The 21,501-nt window shown below is 40.1% G+C and overlaps 2 protein-coding genes across 2 annotated transcripts in view; one reads left to right on the plus strand and one right to left on the minus strand.

Annotated features, from left to right (window-relative positions):
* The window catches only part of LOC119733633 (polypeptide N-acetylgalactosaminyltransferase 10-like), a 30,545-nt gene extending 12,676 nt beyond the window's left edge, over positions 1–17,869 (minus strand). Inside the window, exons 1-5 of the mRNA XM_038207036.1 lie at positions 17,811–17,869; positions 12,439–13,766; positions 10,360–10,504; positions 9,458–9,602; positions 7,825–7,991 (exon numbers count right to left, since the gene is read on the minus strand). Of these exons, the coding sequence (XP_038062964.1) occupies positions 7,825–7,991; positions 9,458–9,602; positions 10,360–10,504; positions 12,439–12,651 (670 nt within the window). The 5' untranslated portion in view covers positions 12,652–13,766; positions 17,811–17,869. The remainder of the gene's footprint in view (positions 1–7,824; positions 7,992–9,457; positions 9,603–10,359; positions 10,505–12,438; positions 13,767–17,810) is intronic.
* Positions 17,870–18,075: 206 nt separating this feature from the next.
* LOC119733632 (hyaluronan mediated motility receptor-like) overlaps positions 18,076–21,501 on the plus strand; it is a 42,831-nt gene continuing 39,405 nt past the window's right edge. The window contains exon 1 of the mRNA XM_038207035.1: positions 18,076–18,216. Within this exon, the coding sequence (XP_038062963.1) occupies positions 18,093–18,216 (124 nt within the window). The 5' untranslated portion in view covers positions 18,076–18,092. The remainder of the gene's footprint in view (positions 18,217–21,501) is intronic.

A 21,501-nucleotide genomic window follows, 5' to 3' on the forward strand; every position in this document is an offset into this window, starting at 1 on the left:
TATAACAAGTTCCACTTTGGGATTTGAAGACACACCCCCCCCCCCCCAGACTGGGATCAGGGAACGGGCCTGAATACTATTCCATTTACTTTGTAATCCTAGAATCTGGATGAAATATTTCACCAAGAATACACCACTAAATCTTGTTTTTTAATCTTTTCTATTATCTTGTGATATGTCTACTGTTGAGCCATTTTCAAAAATTATCTACATTTTTTTTACAACTAATAACTGTAGAAATACCGGTAGGTCTGAATCACAATAAACAACATTTATACACAGATGGTATTACATTTTGTAACAATATCTACCCTTCCTGAAATATTAAATGGTGGCATTTTTTTCCCCACAAAATCAACAGATATTCTAAAATAATTACTTTCATTTCAATTTGTTATCATAGAAAATATATTTTCTTTCTACTTTGACACATTGCATATTTATAAATAAACAATCATTCCTATCGATTTCTGAAACTGCAACAGAGAATAAATTATTTGAACTCGTAACAGCTGGACATATTTTTGACGCTTTCTTTAATTATCCGCACCAGGTGTTGCTAACGGGATTCCGCAATATCCGCAATCAGTAAAATTGCTATTAATTATCACTTTTGTCTGCATGCATGATTTATTGGGTGTGTTTTGACAAATGTTTATGAGTACACGTACAGTTCACTCGACCTTTGCCGACGTGGCTTGCTATATCTCGAATTTGAGTTGTTTTTTTCCATCTGAAATTCCCAACAAATTAGATGTACACAGAATGTAGAGCTACATTGTACATTGTACAACAAGTGAGTCGGGAGACCAAACAGTTTCGGGGAAAATTCGATATACATGTACGCAACCATTTTGTGGCTGAATTTCTTTCTGTGTAGGATTGCCCGCAGCACTGCTTGTCAGCAGGCCTCGACCCGAGCCTACCTGGCTATATTATACTCTTGAATTTTGGGAATCTCCTCATCCAAAATTCCAGGCAAATTTAGTAGGCCGTTATTTTGAAATCTCACAAATCCAAGCTACAAACCTGCAATCCCGTCGAGGAAAACTTTTTTACGGCAAGTGTTCTCACTAGCATAATTATTTCATTGTTATAATGTAAATCTGCCAACCAAAACAAATGTCACTAGCTCTGCCTCAACATATTGGCAATGATTGCCGGAGGTTTTGCAGGATTGAGGCAGTGGTCTCCCCTCCAAGGACCATATTCAAGAAATAATGAATGATTTTGGAGGATTGAGGCTGTATGCAATTATAACAGGGATCATGGCAGTTGGAGGATTTTGCAGGATTGAAGTTGCATCCTAGCAAAAATACCTGGGAGTTAGAGTCATGCTCATGCACGCATGTGCAGTGTGCTCAGGATTTCCCTGGGTAGCACTGCCAACATTCCCAAGCTTGAATTTGACTCATGTTGTTGATAGAGACCTCTACCGCCGCGGCAGCTCAACCGAACTTGTCAGGGGCCGTCTTAGACCCAGACTACATATCAACACATGCAGCAAAACAGTTCCTGTTTTTCTACCTTGGTCGGGGGGTCGGGGGATCGGTTCGACGGGAAGGGAAAGGGGTTCCCTAATAGCATTATCTGGTGCAGATTGAGAGTTTCCTTCCTGGAGCTAAAACTGGGGAGATAAGAAGTTCCTTTATCCACGACTACACGTGGAAAACATACCGGTACTAAACGTTTATCGAGGTTGACGTGTGTTACATTGTAGATTGCTTGAAGAGGCTATCACACATGTATGACAAATTTCATTCATTGAAGAGGTCAATTTAAGTTGCTGGTTTTAAATTCCTAAGTTAAAGGTACATAGGATCATCTGTTTTTTGTTATTTTTTTGTCTTTTGAAGCAACAACATTGCTCAAAATCATAAGCAGGGTGCATAAACCTGCTTAAGCTCAGTGGCTGCCACAGGTATTTTTTGAGAAAACAAAAAAAAACTATCCACAGTAGTTTGGGCTTTTTAAAATAGATTCAGTTGCTAATATGCCGGCAAGTAAAAAGTGTGCCTGCAGACACACTTTTTCTAATTTAACCACCTTTTAAAGGGCCCATGCAATGTAACTTTTTGATGCTATCTTTGGAAATGCACCTTCGTGTCCCATTTAACGTTATTTCAATTTTCGTTTTGCCATTTTGAAGGGTATTTTGGTGCCTTTTTTGTTTTATGCTAATACGAATTTCCATATTCATGAGCAAAACTGTGATGTCATTCCAGGCAAGAAACCTCAATGTTACAGCTATTTCAGCACAAAAAGTTACCAGAGTTTTGGAAATTTCGCTGTCGTAAGTTCTCTTTTCTTTGATGATTCGTTATTGTGTCAGTACATGGTAGTAAGCAATGAGCAACCCTTTCCCACAAATGCTTTCAATGAGTAAATTTGGGGTTCACAATTCAAACAGAAAACCCCTACACTGAACAGTGTCTTCCTGAAATGACATCACAGCAACAGCGCCCTCAGTTGTCCAGACAAGCATGGACAATTTCAAATGTTCAAATTAAAGACGTGCGATTTTCAATAAATTTACCCCAAAAGGGATGCCCCATAGTTTTCATACATTTACAAGGAGTAGAAGGTTGCAGAAAATGTGTCCCTGATAAAATGCATCTCATGGCCGGACTCTTTAATATGCCAAATACGGGGAAAGACAGGCTTAAGAAGAAGAAGGATTTTTTTCATGTTATTCTCTCCGAGACGAAGTGCATGAACTTCCGATGAGAACACATGCAGGAGTGAAAAACAAAGTAACCAATGGAAATAGGCAATTTCCTGCTAAAGAATTATGTTGAGCATGGATGTATTTCAGTGAAAAACAGTCTGTCCCAAAACAGTTCAAGCAATGTTCTCCTCAGGACATTACTAGCATGGAATTTCTGTTTACTGCAAATGTCTTACAACTGCAAAACTTACAACAGTTCTTTAAATTTGATTTTGTGATTCTCCTTCAAAAGTATCCATTCTAGTCTATTAACCCATGACAGAAAAACAATGAGGACATTCCAAACCACACAAGACTTTGTACAGTGTTTTTCAATTTGGCATTCACGAGAAGTTAAAAAAAACGAGGAAATCAGCGGATCAGAGGAAAAGATTCTTGCCTGTATTATTCATGCACATCAGCTTCTTTTCTGCCTATCATCTGAAAAAAAAAATCTCCCATGGTGTTTACGAAACCGTGGTGACTTCTTCAGGTCTGGCTTCATCACCAGCCAACTATTCATAACAATCCGGCCACATTCAAATCAAATGATAAAGGACAAAAACATTTGGCCTTGCGTGACAAGATTTGGCGTCCTTTCAGCAGAAGCGGGACCAATATTGCAGTGAAGTCAGTCAACCCAGGGAGTAAAATGATGAAACCTGAGCCTGAAGCCAGAGCTGGAGACAACACCAAGATTTCGTAAATTCCCTTATCGTCCCCTCCATCCCTTCAAGGCATCCGTTCTAGCTGGCCATTAAATAAGCCATCGTTGTTTCTTATTCATGCAGCGCAGCTAATCTTTCTGCCTATCATCTTCATCAGCGACTAGCCAATGATCCCCCCTCCCCCCGCAAATCCCCCACCCTGGGGAGCCCCTCCCAGGGGACAGATCCCGAGCTGTGACTGAGACACCTAGCAAGACATCAGCCGACGCTTCTGACAAACACTGGACTTGATTGATCGGGGTGGGGGAGGGGATCATATTGCCTTCCCAGATGAGTAGCGATAAGAGGCGAGTAAAACGAGCGTGGTGCTTTAGTTTCTCATGCATTTTGGATGAGCCAAGCCAGCGTCGGCGAAGATCTGATAAGAAGATGACACGTGAGAATACTGCAGGCATGAAAGTATAAACACAGACGGGATGTACAAGCCTTTTTGTTGTTTTTTCTTTGGTAAAATGCTAACGGCTTTTGCGCCTGGCTGTTGATTTTTGGGCCTGATTTCTTTGCCTCAGATATTTGCATGAACATCAGGCACAGATATACAACTTCACAATAAATTTTTAAAATCTTACTTACAAGTACCCCGGTAGTGAGAAATAGGATCAGCTATTTTTTCTGTATACAAAGCTTCTTTTTTCTCCTCATAAGATGGAATTTTGTGTCGGGGTGATGTAAATCAAATTAGGTTTTGCCCTTCACCGACGTATATAAACACTGTATACTCAGTGTGTTACCTCCCGAGTGAAAGTTGGAAAAAATCACTCGGGTGGGACTCGAACCCAAGACCTCCTGCTTTCTAGTGCAGATGTCTTTTTTCTACTGACTTATTCTTTAAAGGAAATAGCCTACAACATTTGCAAACATCAAAAACAAAACCACCAAATTATTATGAAATACCTTGCTGGACTGTTAGTGAATGACAGTCTAAAGCATCCTGTAAAATCGTGGCTCCTGGTGTACTGACATTTTCAAGAAAAGTGTATTTTTGTTTCAATGCTGGTCGGCTGATCAGCGTTGGAAAAAAAACAGTTTTTTTTTCAAATACTGCCCCAATTTACCATATTTAGTTAGTCCGTACGGTATTTTGTTTACAATTGATTACACACCTATGAACAGGTAAGGGTATAAGCCAGTTAGACTGGTTCCCTGACCTTACAATTCCCCGACGTCTATAAATTGCTCCGTTTTCTTTAGCCTTGCCACAAAATAAACGAAAGTTACCGTATGTACATCTTGTTCAAGCGCAAATCATTGGCTTTCCAATGACACCAAAATGTATTTCTGCATCTTAATTTATTCTAAAGATACACCACAGGAACGTCAACAGAGTCCCGCCAAACTTCGCCGACCCGATTTCGAGAAAAACGGCTTTGAAAAAAAGGCACGCATTGCGCTGCCAAAGGCATTGAAACAAATCTTCAGTTTTTCAAATTTTGGGTGTTTTTTTCCCCAACAAAAATGCATAGTGTTAAAATTGTATACCTTGGCTACTCAAAAATACAAAAAACTCAAATTCATTTTGACAGGATTTTCCTAGTATATCCGACTTTAGGCGTTGAGTACTCAAAACAAGGTTTTGGGGGACATTCCTCATTATGCCACAGTAGGTCACATATAAGCATCACATTATTCAATTGTACAGTGCAGTTTTACCACACATAAGAAACTGACTAACACATATCACCTTGCGACAAACATACTGAACAAAGAACACTAGAAGAGATGTGTTGCCACCTCCACAGCTTATAGTGACTCAGTGGTGTGAGCACATTGGTAACAAAACACAGCGAAGTGTGACTGCGGAAACATTCAATACATTTGTGACACATGATCTGAGAGGCCATTCCTATGTCACCATGAAAGGAAAAAAAAAAACTCAAATAAGAAGAATCTTTGTGCAATTTTTCATCCATGTAGGGTGGTCCCAAAAAACGGTTTTCACTTTTTCAGATGCAGAATTCTTGGAATTGGGGAGACATGTTAAAATTGTTCCTAGCTATTCCTAAACTACAGCATCTTCGTTGGTCAGAAACTGCACGCACAAAGAACTGCAATAATTGTAATAAGGTCTACACGACTGCCGTAGATGTGGACCACCTAATTTTTTTTTAATTAATTGATAACGGAGTCTTATATAGCGCACGTATCTACAAACAATTAGGTACTCAAGGCGCTGGAAATTATGTCAATTATCAAAGAAAGGTAAATAAAGTTTATGAGAAATATGAGACCCATTATGTAGCACCTTATAATGGTTTACAAGATGCTGCGGCGCATATTGCAGCCACTGCCAGAAACACCGGGGCAAACCCCTTCTCTTAGCGATAAGTGTTACTGGGTTCTTTAACGTGCATCACACAACGCACGGGACCTACGGCTCTACGTCCCATCCAAAGGACGAAGCAATAATGGTAAAGTGCCTTGCTCAAGAGCACAAGCACCATGTTCCCACGGTCAGGATTCGAACCCATGCACCACGGCACACGAGTCGAACACTGTAACCATTGGACCACAGCCAAATTGGACCATTGGACCATTCTTCTGCAAATGGCCGCTATTTCTTAACTTGAGCTTAAGTTTCAACGCCGTTTTCACCATATACGACCAAGATCTTGTAGTTTAGGAATATCTTAAAACAACATCAACATGTCTCTTCAATTTTGAGAAATCTGCCTCTGAAAAGTGTAAACTTTTTTTGGGCCATCCTGTATTAAACCCAAAGCCCAATTTCACGTAACCCCTAACAGTGCCTCAAATACTGGACTTCTCTCCATGTTGTGAGCCGCAAGTTGTGTTCCCTGAATTTGAATCCTCAACTGTTTCATTTTTCCCACTGGACATTCACAATCGAAGCTACTTTCTAGTTAAAAAGCAGGAAAAATCAATTTCCCTTTCTCTAGATGTCTAGATATCCTGCAATTTTCAGGGGAAATGTGGAGAAAGTTTGTCCAAAATGACTGAAGCCTACTTCAGGTAGTTCAAAATTGGGTCAACTTTTAATTTAACCACTTAATAATGAAGCTAAATAATGTGTGAGGCATTATGAAAACGATAACTACTCTTCCAACAATGTTTTTTTTGTACAATAACAAAATATCAATGCGATGACCCCAAAACCATTTTTTTGTCTGTGTCACGGCCTGATAACCATTCTTTAACGTGCCGCCTCCATCCAACTTTCAACTGTAAATACATTATTGATGCGCTAAAATGCCGGCGTGGGACCGCTCTGCGGGGCACCGTGAGAAAACTCATCGGGTATTGCTTTGAATAATGAATGCTGGAAGTCAAGCGTCTCCGCAAACGAGAACGTGAGAAATGACGAATAGATAAAGATGTGATAATAGTGCGCTGATAGAGTACTACATGCCGTACTGCGTCAGAACATTGAGAAAAAAAAAATGGGGTATCATTATTTTGCTAGTTTTGTATTCTCTGAGTCATCTGGACCCAATTTTATGGCGCTTTTGAGCAGAAGATATTGAATAGAACAGGCTAAGCCCGGTTTGACAAAATTAGTAGGCTTGGTCTGTTTTTGGTCAATTACAATGTCATTGCTGGCCACTGCTACCGTGCTGTAAACCAGATCATATCTGATGTATTTTGTTGGAGACTTCCATGCCCTAATAGAGGACGAAGACCAACTACATTAATGTGATTGGCAGAGACACCCAATGTAAAATTGAAGTCCTTCCATACATAATGAGGGATAAAAACACCTGGCGTGGCGTTGTGAACGAGATCTCGGTTGCTACCACTAGATGATGATGATGTCAGTGTGATACTTTACAGTGGTAGTCATATATTGAACTTTTTTGTTGGAATGTAAAAAATTTGAATATAACAGTTACAGAATGAGAGGTTTCAAGACAGATTTTTCAAAAAGACAATTTTAACACCTATGTTTCATTGAACTTCTAAGGCCATGTTAAAAACTTCTCGTTCCCACCTGCTTCCTTTTTCCCGCCAGTCTCCTTTTTTTCTGTTTTCTAATTTTTATATGATACATTTGCAATTTATTTTGTCTTTATCTGTTTTCAGCAAAATTGTAGCTACATGCATGTATGAAAGATCAAAATCTAGTAGAAAGGGGGACTGCTCTGTTGGACATAAAATTATCAGCAAAAGATTTGAGAAAGTGGAAGAATCCATTCGCCATCTTGGAAAATCCGCCATCTTGAAAAATCCGCCATCTTGTATGGGGGGGGGGGGAGGGGAAGGGGCCTCCTCTTTCTTTTCGAAAATTCAGAGGACAAATTATTTTCTTTTTTACTTGGTCTAATCTTTACTTTCTACAATCTCTGAAGTCATTCATAAAATAACTGAAAAAATTTAAAATCAAAAATCATAGGTGGGCATCAAACCCGAAACCTGCCAAAACCGTGTACTTACTCCGATCGCTGAAGTCGTCCACTAGGATAATCTCGTGGATGAGCTCGGGCGGCGATTGGTTGAAGACGCTGTGGACGGTGCGCTTGAGCGTGGACATGGCCTCGTTGTGGAACGGAATGACCACGCTGGCGTTGGGCAACCTCTCCAAGTACTGAATCTCTTTACACCTGAGGGACAATAATTTGACAATTACTTGCGGTTTACTGGGTAGTATTTCCAATACAAGTACCTTTACTGTCATTCCGTGTCATTGGTATGATATGAATATGATTAATTACTAAAACTAGCACATAGGATGCACAGTATAAAAATATAATCGGATCAAGCAGACCATAGCAGACCCAGACTAAACAACTAAAACTGAAAAAGGGCCAATAGGTTTTATTCACGAGTCGGCTATATTAAATTGAAGGCGAGGTAAAATCTTCATTTTTGGAACTTGCGAATAGAAATGAAAGTAACATCATAAAATTAATTACAAATTAATACCAGTCTGCTCGGAGGAATAACTTAAAATTTGTGACTAAACATACCTCAATGCCTCATGTGCAATATAAGTTATCCCGCGAGCACGAGTGGAACAAGGAATAATGAAGTGCGTCTGTGTCCCACATTCGGCCTCTTGGTATGTGGGACACAGACGGACTACATTTTCCATGTTCCACGAGTGCGAACGCGATAACGACTTTATCTTCAACCACACCTGATGCTCAGCATGGAGGATTTATTCCTCCATGCGCGCAGTAAATACCGAACTAGCATCAGTAGCAGGCTTTACGCGAACCTTTTAGCGGTTTAGTGCATGCAGCTGGAATGTCGCTCGTATTTTGGAATAGCGCAATACACATGGTGCGATATGGACCGTGCAATACAGTACAATTTCACACTGTTGTTGCTGTGGATCGACCAATCAGGATCGAGAATACAAGTTTGCTTGAAGATAATAGGTTTTATTCACGAGTCAGCCATATTACATTGAAAGTGAGGTAAAATCTTCGTTTTGGGAATTTGGGAATATAAATAAAAGCAATCAATGACATAAAGTCATTGGACACCAACAGGGACGAAGAGGGGATTGGGTTTTCAGTCCCTACCTGATTCCGTGGGTTTTCCCCAGAATATTCTTCTGGGGTTTTCCTCCCACCTCTAAAACTGTAATTTCTTCTCATTGTCTCCTCTCTACAGGTTAGTAATAATAATAATAATAATTTGGGAGGCTAATCATCCTTACTCGCAGCTGAGAAGCTGAATTGCGAGGGACGAGGCTACAACGCGGTCGAGCTAGCTCCAAAGTCCCAGGATTTTTCAATGACTGTGGGTACCCCAATATTATTATGCACAAACGAGCCACGTTAACCTTAACTAACTGGGCAGTTTTGCTTGAAAACTTCCTGAATCCCCCACAAATTCTCTACTGGGTTGGAGGTCTACATGTACATGTACGCATACATGTACTTGTTAACATTAAATCCCTGTGTAAAGTAAAAGTGACTTGGCTCCACCATTCTCAATCCTGCAAAATCCTCCATACTTCCTGGTTAATTTTCAAGGACCTTGGGGGTTAGGGTTGATACAAGGGAAAAATGGGGGTGGGAGGGGGGGGGGGTGGTGGAGAGAATGCACAAACATGTACCTTGGGTTTCGGATGTCTTTGATGGATCTGTCTAATGAGATCATGTCGCTGACTCGCTCGTTGAAGCCGTTGGCTTTGGTGTCTGCACCTGCCGTTCTCTTGAGTTCCTCTGTGAGTACAACGCCGGCACCATGCTCGCCTGGACCTAAATAGGTAGGTGAAGTTGGGTGAAGCAATATCACAATATTATGGTTAACCCTCCAACTGTTTAAACAGTCAAAAAGTCTATTTACTTCCCTTGCCATGCCTTTCACACAGGCTAGTCACAAACAGTCAGATCATATTTTTTTATGAAAGCATTCTGGCTAGTCAAATTCAGTCAACAGGCAATACCAGGAAACTGGTGGCACAGCTGTCTTATCAATCACCTTCAGTCAAAGCACAGCTGTATCAAGTTACAAACACAGTCACAACCAGTCAATCTCCCTTTACGTAGGCTTGCAGCTCTTAACTGTTGAAAACAGTCACTTGACTGATTTTGACTGAAAGGACAACTTGGCACAGAATGTATGTTTGCATAGGAGGGCTTAATAATAATAACAATACTAACAACAATGCGATTATAATTTAGCCCTTTTACACCAAAGTGTAAAAGCACTTCACAGCCCCTACTCAACAGGCCATGAGACCAGTTTTCTGCAGCAGCTCAAGATCAGCCCAGTCTGGTCTCTACCCTCACACAGGTATCCATGTAGACCCAGGGTAGAGAGAGGCAATTGTAGTAAAGTATCTTGCCCAAGAACACAAACAGAACTTTCATTTGATGTTTGCACATATCTTCTGTAAATATGACTTCATTTGCTCTCGAGTGGCGCTTGTCGTTGTGTTTGGCCATACCCGGAAAACAAAAGAAAAAAAACCTACACAGACAAAAAACAAAACCTAAACACACTAGAACCAACCTGTTCTTAATTTTTCAGCTTCTATCCTCGCGTAGTCGTGCCAGTCTTTCTTTCTTAGTACTTGTTCTCCCACAGCAAAATTCCTGAATTGGTTGCCGCCTGCAGCAGCCACAGGGGGCGGGGCTTGGTTGTGTTGTGCCTGAAACTGTGGGGGGGGGGGGGGGGGGAGGAAAGAAATAATATGAAATCACAAATACCGCACAATGAATGCTATTCCTGCAAGTTCTAGGAGTAAAAAACATGTCTGAGATTCATGTACATGTACGTACGTTAAACCTACATTCGTTCAATATTTGGATTTCTTGTTTTGCATTAAAACACAACTACCCTTTCTCCAAGCAAAGAACAAATATTTAGAATTTATTTTTAAATTATTCTCATTAATCAGTCTTTCTTATTTCATGAAATCAGGAAATCCTGAGAAACATGATTTAACAGTTATTTCTAGGATTATCGTACTTTTAGCCAGGATTTATCAAATTTGACTTTGTGTGAATGTGTAAATTTAACCCTAACCCCCTAGGACCTTTTTGCTATGAACCATCCCTCAATCCTCCAAAATCCTCCAAAATTTTTCAACTCCGCCTAAATTTTTTTAGACAGTCCTGCCTCAAAATGCATTCATCGTCAATTTTCCAAAATCCTCCTCATCCCAAAATTTTGCACTCGTGTTCAAATGAAGGATAACCAACACCAAATCCTTCAAAATCATCAGACAGTCCTGCCTCAAAATGCTTTCATCCTCAATCCTCCAAAATCCTCTTGTGCTTCAATCACCATTCATCCTCAATCCTCCAAAATCCTCATGTGCTTCAATCACCATTCATCCTCAATCCTCCAAAATCCTCATGTGCTTCAATCACCATTCATCCTCAATCCTCCAAAATCCTCATTTGATTCAATCACCATTCATCCTCAATCCTCTAGAATCCTCATTTGATTCAATCACCATTCATCCTCAATCCTCTAGAATCCTCCAAAACCGCCAGGATGATTTTGGAGGAGTGAGGTGGGTTAGGGTTTTAATGATCGATCAAAAAAAGCAGTGAAAATATCAACATCTGAAATTTTTTAATTCTTGTTTCTAAGAAATGCATATGCAATTTTTTTGTTTTTATACATGTACATTCAATTGCCAGAGAATATACATGTACCGGTAGGATACATTCCATGATATTATAAAAGAAAAGGTGGCATCTGTCTAGGTGTTACAGTACTGCCAAATCTTGTGACATTGATTAATTATTGATCCTACTGAAGTGACGGACTGCCCAGCTGTTTGGGGAAATAAAAGATTAATTTCTGCATGCCGCCACTGTTGTTTCAAATAATTTAAAACAAATAACATGTACATCCAAAGTGAATGTTGTCTTTCGGTTGTTATTAATGCCATTTCCGCTTGAACAAAAACGACGCGCTAATCAACATACATTGTACCCGGTAATTTATTGGGTTTTTTTTTCTTTGAACAAATTTCAAATTTACACAAATTTCCCCATTTTATTTCATTAGGAAAAGGCTAGCTTTTTTTTATTTTGGACATTTTAAAACCTCTATACACACTCATACTTTGGGCTGCTTTAGAATCCATAATGCACAAAAAGATTTCTCCGACCAGCGTTGGAGGAAACTGTTTTGTTTTTTAAATGCTCCTAATTTTTCATATTTAGTTATTCCACATTTTCTTGGTAATTGATTACACACCTGTGAAGGGGTACAAGCCAGCTAGACTGATTCTCCGACCTTATAATTCCTTAACGTCTATAAATTGCTTCTTTTCATCTTAAGTGGGGTCAGGGAACCAGACTACAAGAAACATGATTGGTGTTCTTGTTTTTTTTCCAGCATCTACAAACCCAAAACGTAAAACAAGTCAGTGTAACAATATATTTGTTTTAACATACTATTCCTCCGAATCCATTTGTTTCTGAAAATTCCAGCAAAAGCAATTATTGTACATTCCCTTTAACATTTCACCTGAAAATATCCTGCAGGGTTTTAAAGGGTTTTTTTTTGCTCTGAAAATAGACTTCCCACTAGGAGTGTTTAATACTACAACATTTTGGAATTCTCACTCACCTGTGGTAGCTGCACTCTTGGCAGTACTGCGTTGTCCTTGTTCCTTATTAACACCCCCTCTTCCCCCGCCCCGCCTCCCTGAATTCTCCTCCCGCCGCCGGCGCCGTCCGACTCAATGTCCTCGGTGCCCCTCTTGATGAGGACGGTACCGACAAAGAACAGTAGAAAGATGAAGGCCAGGTACTGCAGCATGCGTCGTATATGAAACCTCATGGTGAAAATTTGTTGGGTTATTTTCTGTCGCCAACGGGTCAACCTACATGTACTGTCCACTGGCTGATTGAGTCGCCGACCGACTGACTGATAGATAGAGTCACCAAGTTTACATTAATGGCCTAACGTCAACATTAAAAACCTAGTCTTACGTATATCTCGTAGTACTGATGCAGTTTCAGAAATATTTTTCCAACTTCGTTACTTGTTCCGTTAAGCGATTGATGACCATGCTACAACATTTAACTGCACGTACATGTATGTAGAGAATGCAGTTTTTGTGCAGCTCGCACAATTTCTGAATTTATATATATAAAAATATTTCAAACAATTTGTCCGCAAGAACCAGTTGATCCAATCACAGAAACCAGTCAATGCAACACAGACACGCAGGAGACGGTCATAATAGTTCCACAAAGTTTTAAGACAAGTCCGGCAAGTTCATCCTCCTCTGCCCAGCATTTGTACCCATCAGATCCACTGTTCAGTAAGGACAATTTGTCGCGCCAATCGAGTGGTATTGTAATATCCACAGTGTACAAAAGCATACAAAAGCGCGCACTAGTCGTTCTGTGGTAGAGCACACGATACCTTCAATTTGCTTGCACGTTTAGTATTGCCTGTTCTCTTCAGTTCTTCATCCCTGCGTAGCTCGGTGGTACAAAAGAAAGGGTTTAAAATCTGCACTCACACTCATGCGGTAGTCATCCACAGTACATGTCCAAAAGCGCGCAGTAGTTCTGTGGAAGCGGATGCGGTATCTTCACTTGAGTATCTACCGCCCTCATCGGTTCCGACGTGTAGTAGCTCTGTGGCGCAGAACACAGAATGCTCAGCACGCGCTCCTGTTGTGCCGTGATGTGTTGTTCGCTTCCACTGTTTCACTTGTCCGTAGATCAGCACATGTGCATGCTTGTGTGTGGACTCGCTCTAGACTCCCGGACTACAATGAAACAGCTGCAGACGAAGCGTCAAGCATGTGTTGCCCTGCTTTGCCTTGAATAATCGTCACGTCACTCACACGCACCGTTACAGTGGGATCACGGCCATAGTTAATATTCTGTGTGGCAGCCACTTCCTGCGGGTAATTTTTTACATTGTGATTGAGGAGGGGTCTGCAATAAACAGAGAGCATAGGTACACTGGTCATGATATTATCAAGATTTACTTTGTGTACTGACTTATAAGGGACACTAGAAGTAACCTGCTTGTTGTACAATAATACGGGATATACATTAAAGGGGTTAAAAATGGATATATCCTGCCGCCGAATTTTCACCGTATATAAATAACCTTAATGATTGACAATTATCACAGACATGTGGTAACTGACATCCACATAGAATTTTTGTACTGCCACACCAAAGTGGCGAGTCCAAAATGCTTCTGCCCGCTTACAGACCAGAACAAGATCATCCGAACATATAACACCTATATTATACAATCTTCATTGGCTTCCTGTTAAATACAGAATACAATTCAAAATCCTGCTCCATACATTCAAAGCCCTTCATGGATTAGCTCCATCCTACATGTACATATACGAGACCTGTTACAACTTCGCAACATGCGACCAGGCCTCAGATCTTCTTCATCCATTGTCATCACAGATACTTTCTGTTCCCAAAACTCTTCTGGCAAGCTACGGGGACCGGGCCTTTTCCAGCTGTGCACCGCGTCTCTGGAATTCCTTGCCAGACAAGTTAAGGGACACAACTGATATGTCATCATTCAAACGCCATCTTAAGACTCATCTTTTCAATCTATCATTTAAACCACAGTGATTTGCTAGTGACCGGCGCCTTTGAATGGTTCTCCAGATACTGTGCGCCTTATAAATTATCTGTTATTATAATTATTATTATTAAAAACGTTTTTTTTGGGGGGGGGGGGTTCAAGTAAACAATGCATGTAGGGGTGCTTGAAAAATTTCACTTGGAAGGCAGGCCCTCCAACTCTCACGCCTTGAGCGCCAGACTGATGTGCTTCAGGTTATTCTCATGATCTCACGCCCACACGAGATTTCTCATGCTAAAAATAAAAATAAATCAACAATTCACTCAAACTCGCAAATGATGTTTAAATGATGATTTTTTTGCTAAAAAAATTGGTTAAAGTGGTCAGAAATTGCCTCAGATTGCACCACAGAGCGTCTAGAATACAACATTTTCTGGGGCCCTAGGCGGGCCTCGAACCCACGCCATCAGGGCTTTGCGCTTCGTGCTCGCATTCTTTCTGATCAAAATCAAGTTTTCCCAACTTAAAGGGTATGTATACATCATTTGCTTTTGCTGTAATTTTCAGAAATGGACGGAATTGGGGGGTTGGAAATATATAGCAAATATAGTTACACTGACTTTTTTGAGGTTTTGGGTTCGAAAATGCTATAAAAACCAAGAAAAACAATCATTTTCCTGTAGTCTGGTTCCCTGACTCCATTTAAGAAGAAACAGAGCAGTTTACATATATTGGGGAATTGTAAGGTCAGGGAACCAGTCTAGCTGGCTTATACCCGTTCATAGGTGTGTAATCGATTGCAAACAAGTGCGATGGTCAACTGGGGCCAGTATTTGGAAAAAAGCCAGTTTTCCAACACTGATCGGCTGATCAGCGTTGGAAATTGATACAAAAATACCACTTTTCTTGAAAATGACAGTATACCAGGTGCCATGATTTTACAGGATGCTTTACACTGTCATTCACTAACAGTCCAGCAAGGTATTTCAAAATGATTTGGTAGTTTTATTTTTTAATGTTTGCAAATGTTGTATTTTCCCTTTAAAGGGAATGTACAACATTTGCTTTTGCTGCAATTTTCAGAAATAAATGGATTTGGAGGATTAGTATGTTATAGCAAATATTGTTAAAATGACTTGTTTCACGATTTGGGCTTATAGATGCTGGAAAAACCAAGAAAACCAATAATATTCTTATAGTCTGGTTCCCTGACCCCACTTAAGATGAAATAGAGCAATTTATAAACTTGGCGGCATTGTAAGGTCAGATAATCATTCTAGCAGTCTAGTACCCCTTCACAGGTGTGTAATCAATTGCAAAGAAAACACGGAATAACGGAAACAGGTCAACTCATACGCGAACCAACTCGTACGCGAGTCAACTCGTACGCGGATTGGTCAACTCGTACGCGAGACAACTCGTATGCGAACCAACTCGTACGCGTGCCAACTCGTACGCGAGCCAACTCGTACGCGAACCAACTCGTTCGCGGGCCGTTTTAGGAGTGGTTTCGAGGATTGGGTTGGCATGGTTGGGAAGAATTTGGGAATAGTGTGACGGGTAGTCCGTAGTTCAATGTGTGACCGTTGTGTGTGATTGGGAGTGAACCCGTGAATGATGATAATAAAGTAACTGATTTTTGTAGTTAGACGAGTGTTGTATCGTTTTGTGCATACCTGTTGCCTTGTCACGTCAAATTTAATTCCATATATTAATGCAACGATGTACCAGTTGCATTTTTCGTGTTTTTTTAATCAATGTACCTGTCAGTCAATTAATTGCCACCATTGTCAAACTGACCCAATTGCAACGCTCTGGACTACCATGGATCTGTTCTCGCGGTTCGGTGTCCTAAAAGAACCGGCGGGTTTAGAGGATCAAAAGAGATCGATCAGGCCTGTCACTCAACTTTCATTGTGGTTCACAACCATTGATCAATTAAAAAGCAGACACGCGGGGACATCCGTAGGCCTAGCAACTTCTATTTACAACTGAAATGCTTGGTATAACTATCTGACCCAAGCAAAAAACTGGCGGACACTGTCCGTACAACTGTATAAGCATGCGTGATGCTATATTCTTATATAGTAGCTCCTTTTTATACAATAGACCTCGCAAATATCGGTGTTTTCTTGTCATTTTACTTGTCTAACCAACCAGCAATTGTACCGCGGCATACACAGGTTACAGCGATTCAATCATGCATTCTTTATACAGTGCGCGGTGCGGCGGGAACCAATCATACTGGTTATCGCGAAGACAACTTCCCATTCCCAATCAATCAAGCGAACTTGTAAAAAAACAAGCAAACACAGAATTCTTCTCTAAAAAATCGCGAATGTAAGTAGCACTGGCGGATTCAAAAATCAACTACATTTAATTTGAAAATCTCAACCTTTCAGAAAAGGTAAAATTATGCCGACCTACCGTACCGAACCTAATTTCATCTGTCCATGTGAGCTAAACCAATCGTCTAAACTCACGCGTACGAGTTGGTCCGCGTACGAGTCGGTCCGCGTACGAGTTGGTCCGCGTACGAGTTGGTTCGCGTACGAATTGTCCCGCGTACGAGTTGGTCGCGTACAAGTAGGTTCGCGTACGAGTTGACCTGTATTCGGAATAACTAATTATGAAAAGTTAGGAGCACTTTTTGAAACAACGCCAGTTTTCTCCAATGCTGGTCGGCCGACCAGCGTTGGAAAAATCCGATTTTTCTTTAAAATGACAGCACACCTGGAGCTACGATTTTACAGGATGCTTTAGACTGTCATTCCCTAACAATCCAGTAAGGTATTTCGTGATAATTCGAGAATTTTGTTTTGTGATGTTTGCAAATGTTGTATCTTCCCTTTAACTGAGAAGAAATTCACCTTATTGCATGTTATTAATTGTAATTGCAAACTTTTCTTTACCATCGAATACCTAATACTTAGTAGTAGTAGGATGGGGGAAGGAAAAATGTTGCAACCTGACGCCACTTCAGCAGTTGTATACAAAGTCTATGGAGAGTCAAGAAAATTGTCTAAGTGTTTCCTACAACATAACAAAATTGGAAATGTTTCTCAGTCCCAGATTCATGTCTTAATTTTTGCAATGACTGACCTTCATTGAGATGATAGGCCTATATGAAGAAAAAAGTGGTGTCAGGTTGCAACATTTTTTCCTGGGGGAATATTATTACAATAGTTCTACAGGTTAATAGGGGTATTTGCGACCCCTCCCTTTTAAAAATGTCCCTGCCCCGCCCCTCCCTAAAACTAGTGATAAACAAACAAGTGACGTCGCGCCGGTATTTAACCCGCAAATGAAGCCTTAAACGATGAGAATTAAATATAAAATAATGATAGAACTCTTTGATGAACAATCCATAATTGAAACAAGCATGCATATTTGAAATCATGGGCTTAAATATTGCTATTTACCTCATATCTCCTCCTAAACGATAGGCACAAAGTAGTACGCACAGTAACATGCGCTGCACACACAGTACAGCTGTATGGTATGCGGAAAACCCACTTCCTTTTGGAACCAGTTTGTGTCTTCGAATCCATTCGAAAAGTGTACACAGGCACTGGGAGACGTCTGGATCTAAGACCAACTTGAAACTTTACGGTGGAGTAATATAGCGCCCTCTGTTGACCAGTGATGTAAAAAGGCACAAATACTCCACTCTGATTGGTCAGATTTTACTCGTCATCCGGTCAATGTCCAAATTTAAACACCCATGCGCTGTGCATGCACTCAGAAACGAGGATAAACAATCTCCCAAAAAGTCTACGAAAATGTCCTTTCCGAAGGCAAAGACGAAACGATTCAATGAGATCGATTGTAAGTATGATGTGGGCAATTATTTGACGATAAAGGACGTTATAATGTGGAGTGTAATTGTTGAGAAATAAATTAAATTAAGGGGAGAAACATGTTGAAATTTAATGTCATGAATGTTTTGCGTACACATTGCAATGCAAAATGTGTGTAGTGCCGTGGTACAAATGTAGCCGGCCGACCCTCGACTCCAGTGCGGGAAATAGACTACATGTACATGTATAGGGCCACCTAGCCCCACTAGTGTGGCCGTCGGTATGCTGCCTAGCATACCGACGGCCACACTAGTGGGGCTAAGGGCCACCAATCCCCATGGTGTCTTGTTTTATTTTAGTGTTTAGTTTAAAGGGAAAATACAACATTTGCAAACATCAAAAAATAAAACTACCAAATCATTTTGAAATACCTTGCTGGACTGTTAGTGAATGACAGTGTAAAGCATCCTGTAAAATCATGGCACCTGGTATACTGTCATTTTCAAGAAAAGTGGTATTTTTGTATCAATTTCCAACGCTGATCGGCCGATCAGCGTTGGAAAAAAATGGCTTTTTTTTTCAAATACTGGCCCCAATTGACCATCGCACTTGTTTGCAATCGATTACAAACCTATGAACGGGTACGAGCCAGGTAGACTGGTTCCCTGATCTTACAATTCCCCAATGTATGTAACCTGCTCTGTTTCTTCTTATATGGAGTCAGGGAACCAGACTACAGGAAAAATGATTGTTTTTCTTGGTTTTTATAGCATTTTCGAAACCAAAACCTCAAAAAAGTCGGTGTCACTATATTTGCTATATATTTCCAACCCCCCAATTCCATCCATTTCTGAAAATTACAGCAAAAGCAAATGATGTATATTCCCTTTAATAATAATAGTTATTTTATAAAGTATTTTATTAAACAAGAGGTTAGTCTTTTGTAGCACACTTTGATTGAAGATCTTATTCTAGGGAGTCCAGCACTGCTTGGATTTTTGGATTTTTTCCAACCCCCCAGAATTTGGTATCATTGGAAAGAGAATCACACAAGAAAATTAATAAATAATAAAATTTAAATTATTTTCATATGAGCTTGCATTTTGGAGATATAACAATTTAATTGGCAAACTTCAATGAAAACATTCTGTCATTTTTAATTTTAGTGTCAAAATATTATTATTTTAATTTTCTGAACCTAGCGAACCTAGGGTAGGCCTAGTAAGTACCATACGTGTTTAATATCATAAAAATCCTTATTAATATTAAAGGGAATATACAACATTTGCAAACATCGAAAAACAAAACTATCACATTTTTACGAAATACCTTACTAGGATGTTGGTAAATGACAGTCTAAAGCATCCTTTTAAATTAAGACACCTGCTGTGAAGTTATTTTCAAGAAAAGTGGTATTTTTGTATAAATTCCCAACGGTGGTCGGCCGACCACTGTTTGAAAAACCTAACTATTTTCAACTACTGCTCCAAATTGACCATTTTTTTGTCAGTCCAAATTGTGTTAATGCTATTGATTACATGTTCATGAACGGGTGCAGGCCAGCTAGACTGATGGTTCCCTTACCTTACAATTTTCCGGCATCTATAAATTCATCTGTAGTGGAGTCAGGGAACCAGACTACTTGAATATTTTTGGTTTTCTTGGTTTTTCCACTATTTTCGAACACAAAACTTCAAATATGTCAGTGTAACAATATTTGATCTATTATACTAACCCCTCAAATAGTTCATTTCTGAAAATTACAGCAAAAGCCAATAATGTACATTTCCTTTAAATAAACAATATTTTGATGTTTGAATCAGCTTTCTATCTCTCATTACAAAAAAGTTATGACTTTTTCCCCCGGAACGCCGCATGTGTCTGGGCCCACACCGCAATGCCAAACAATGTTGTCGGACAGCGGCGCCGTAAGACACGGGCAAAATACATTTCCATGCGCGTTTCGCAAAACGCGTCAACACGGAACATGCGCACATACATGTACACGTAATCATCGTGTCCGCCTGCAAGACTAAAATAGGCATGCCGATAAACATTGCTCTGTGGAACCAGTGTGACCTCACTTTGTTAACAAATAACAACTTCCCTGTCCTTCTGGAAGTCCAAGCTTCCAAATAATACCAATTTCATATTTATTTCATTGACTCCTAAGTTATGCATGTAATTTGAGTATTTTTAATTGGAAAATTGTTACAAAAATGTACCATTTTGTAGCCTTCAGAAAACGAAATAATTGCACCACTCACTCCTCAGCCGAATTCACCGAACCACACATCAAAATGACGAGTATGTTTTGCCCTACAAGATGATGACATCGTCTTTTCAAACCCTGTGAAATGTTGTGAGATATCGGCAAACAAACGAGACTACGTTATTTTTCATCAAAATATTACACCCCAAAAATGGTGCTCACCGGGGTAATAGATAGCATGAACACAATTTTGGATCTTTCAACCACAAAATTGTTATTTAAAATGTTGAATTTGATGTGCAAAAAATGGCAGAAACGGTTGATTGAGAATAGGCATTGTTACATGCTTCCAGATATTTCAGAAGGGTCGTTTTGCTGGACTCCCTACCATGAACCAACCCCAGTTGTGGGTTGATTAGGTTCAATCTTACATGTAGGTTCCCCTCTTTTTATGTCATAGTTTGCCAGAAAATTAGGCATTTCTGGAGTCCATATGTATGTTAAACGTCATTTTGAATGAAAGAAGCGATGACCCCAAAGCTGTGACGTCCCGCTTATGCAAATCGTTCTTGTCATTCCGCATGCGGTGCGCGAGTTGCAATGTGACGGCTGTTTCTTCTACAGACTGTATGGTACTGGTTGCGCACTACTATCGGTTGAGAGATTTTTTCCTAGTGTTGTAGTCGAGCACAATTTTCCGAGTACTAAGTACTGCCGAGTACTTAGATAGCTGAGTACGAGTACTTGTACCTCGGAGTACAAGAACAGGTCTCTGAGTACGAGTACTTATACTTACGAGTACGAGTATGAGTACTTTACTTCGGAGTACGAGTACAAGTACTTGTTTTCCGAATACGGCCACACGGCAAATGGTTGATTGTGCGTAATAATTGGCCCAGGCCCAGTCAGACCGATATGCAGACCCAATCACGGCTAGCTGTTGTGTTTGTCTGGACGTGCACAGAGGAAAATCAGGAAACTTCGATTTCTCCACAAGCCAATCTATCATTATTCGATAAAATAAGGCCATGGTGTATAAAGTCAAGCTATACCATTTCCCCCGAGTACTGCTATTCGAGTACGAGTACTTAGCTGACCGAG

This window comes from Patiria miniata, unplaced genomic scaffold (genome assembly GCF_015706575.1).
Source record: "Patiria miniata isolate m_02_andy unplaced genomic scaffold, ASM1570657v1 HiC_scaffold_26, whole genome shotgun sequence".
Classification (NCBI taxonomy): Eukaryota; Metazoa; Echinodermata; class Asteroidea; order Valvatida; family Asterinidae; genus Patiria; species Patiria miniata.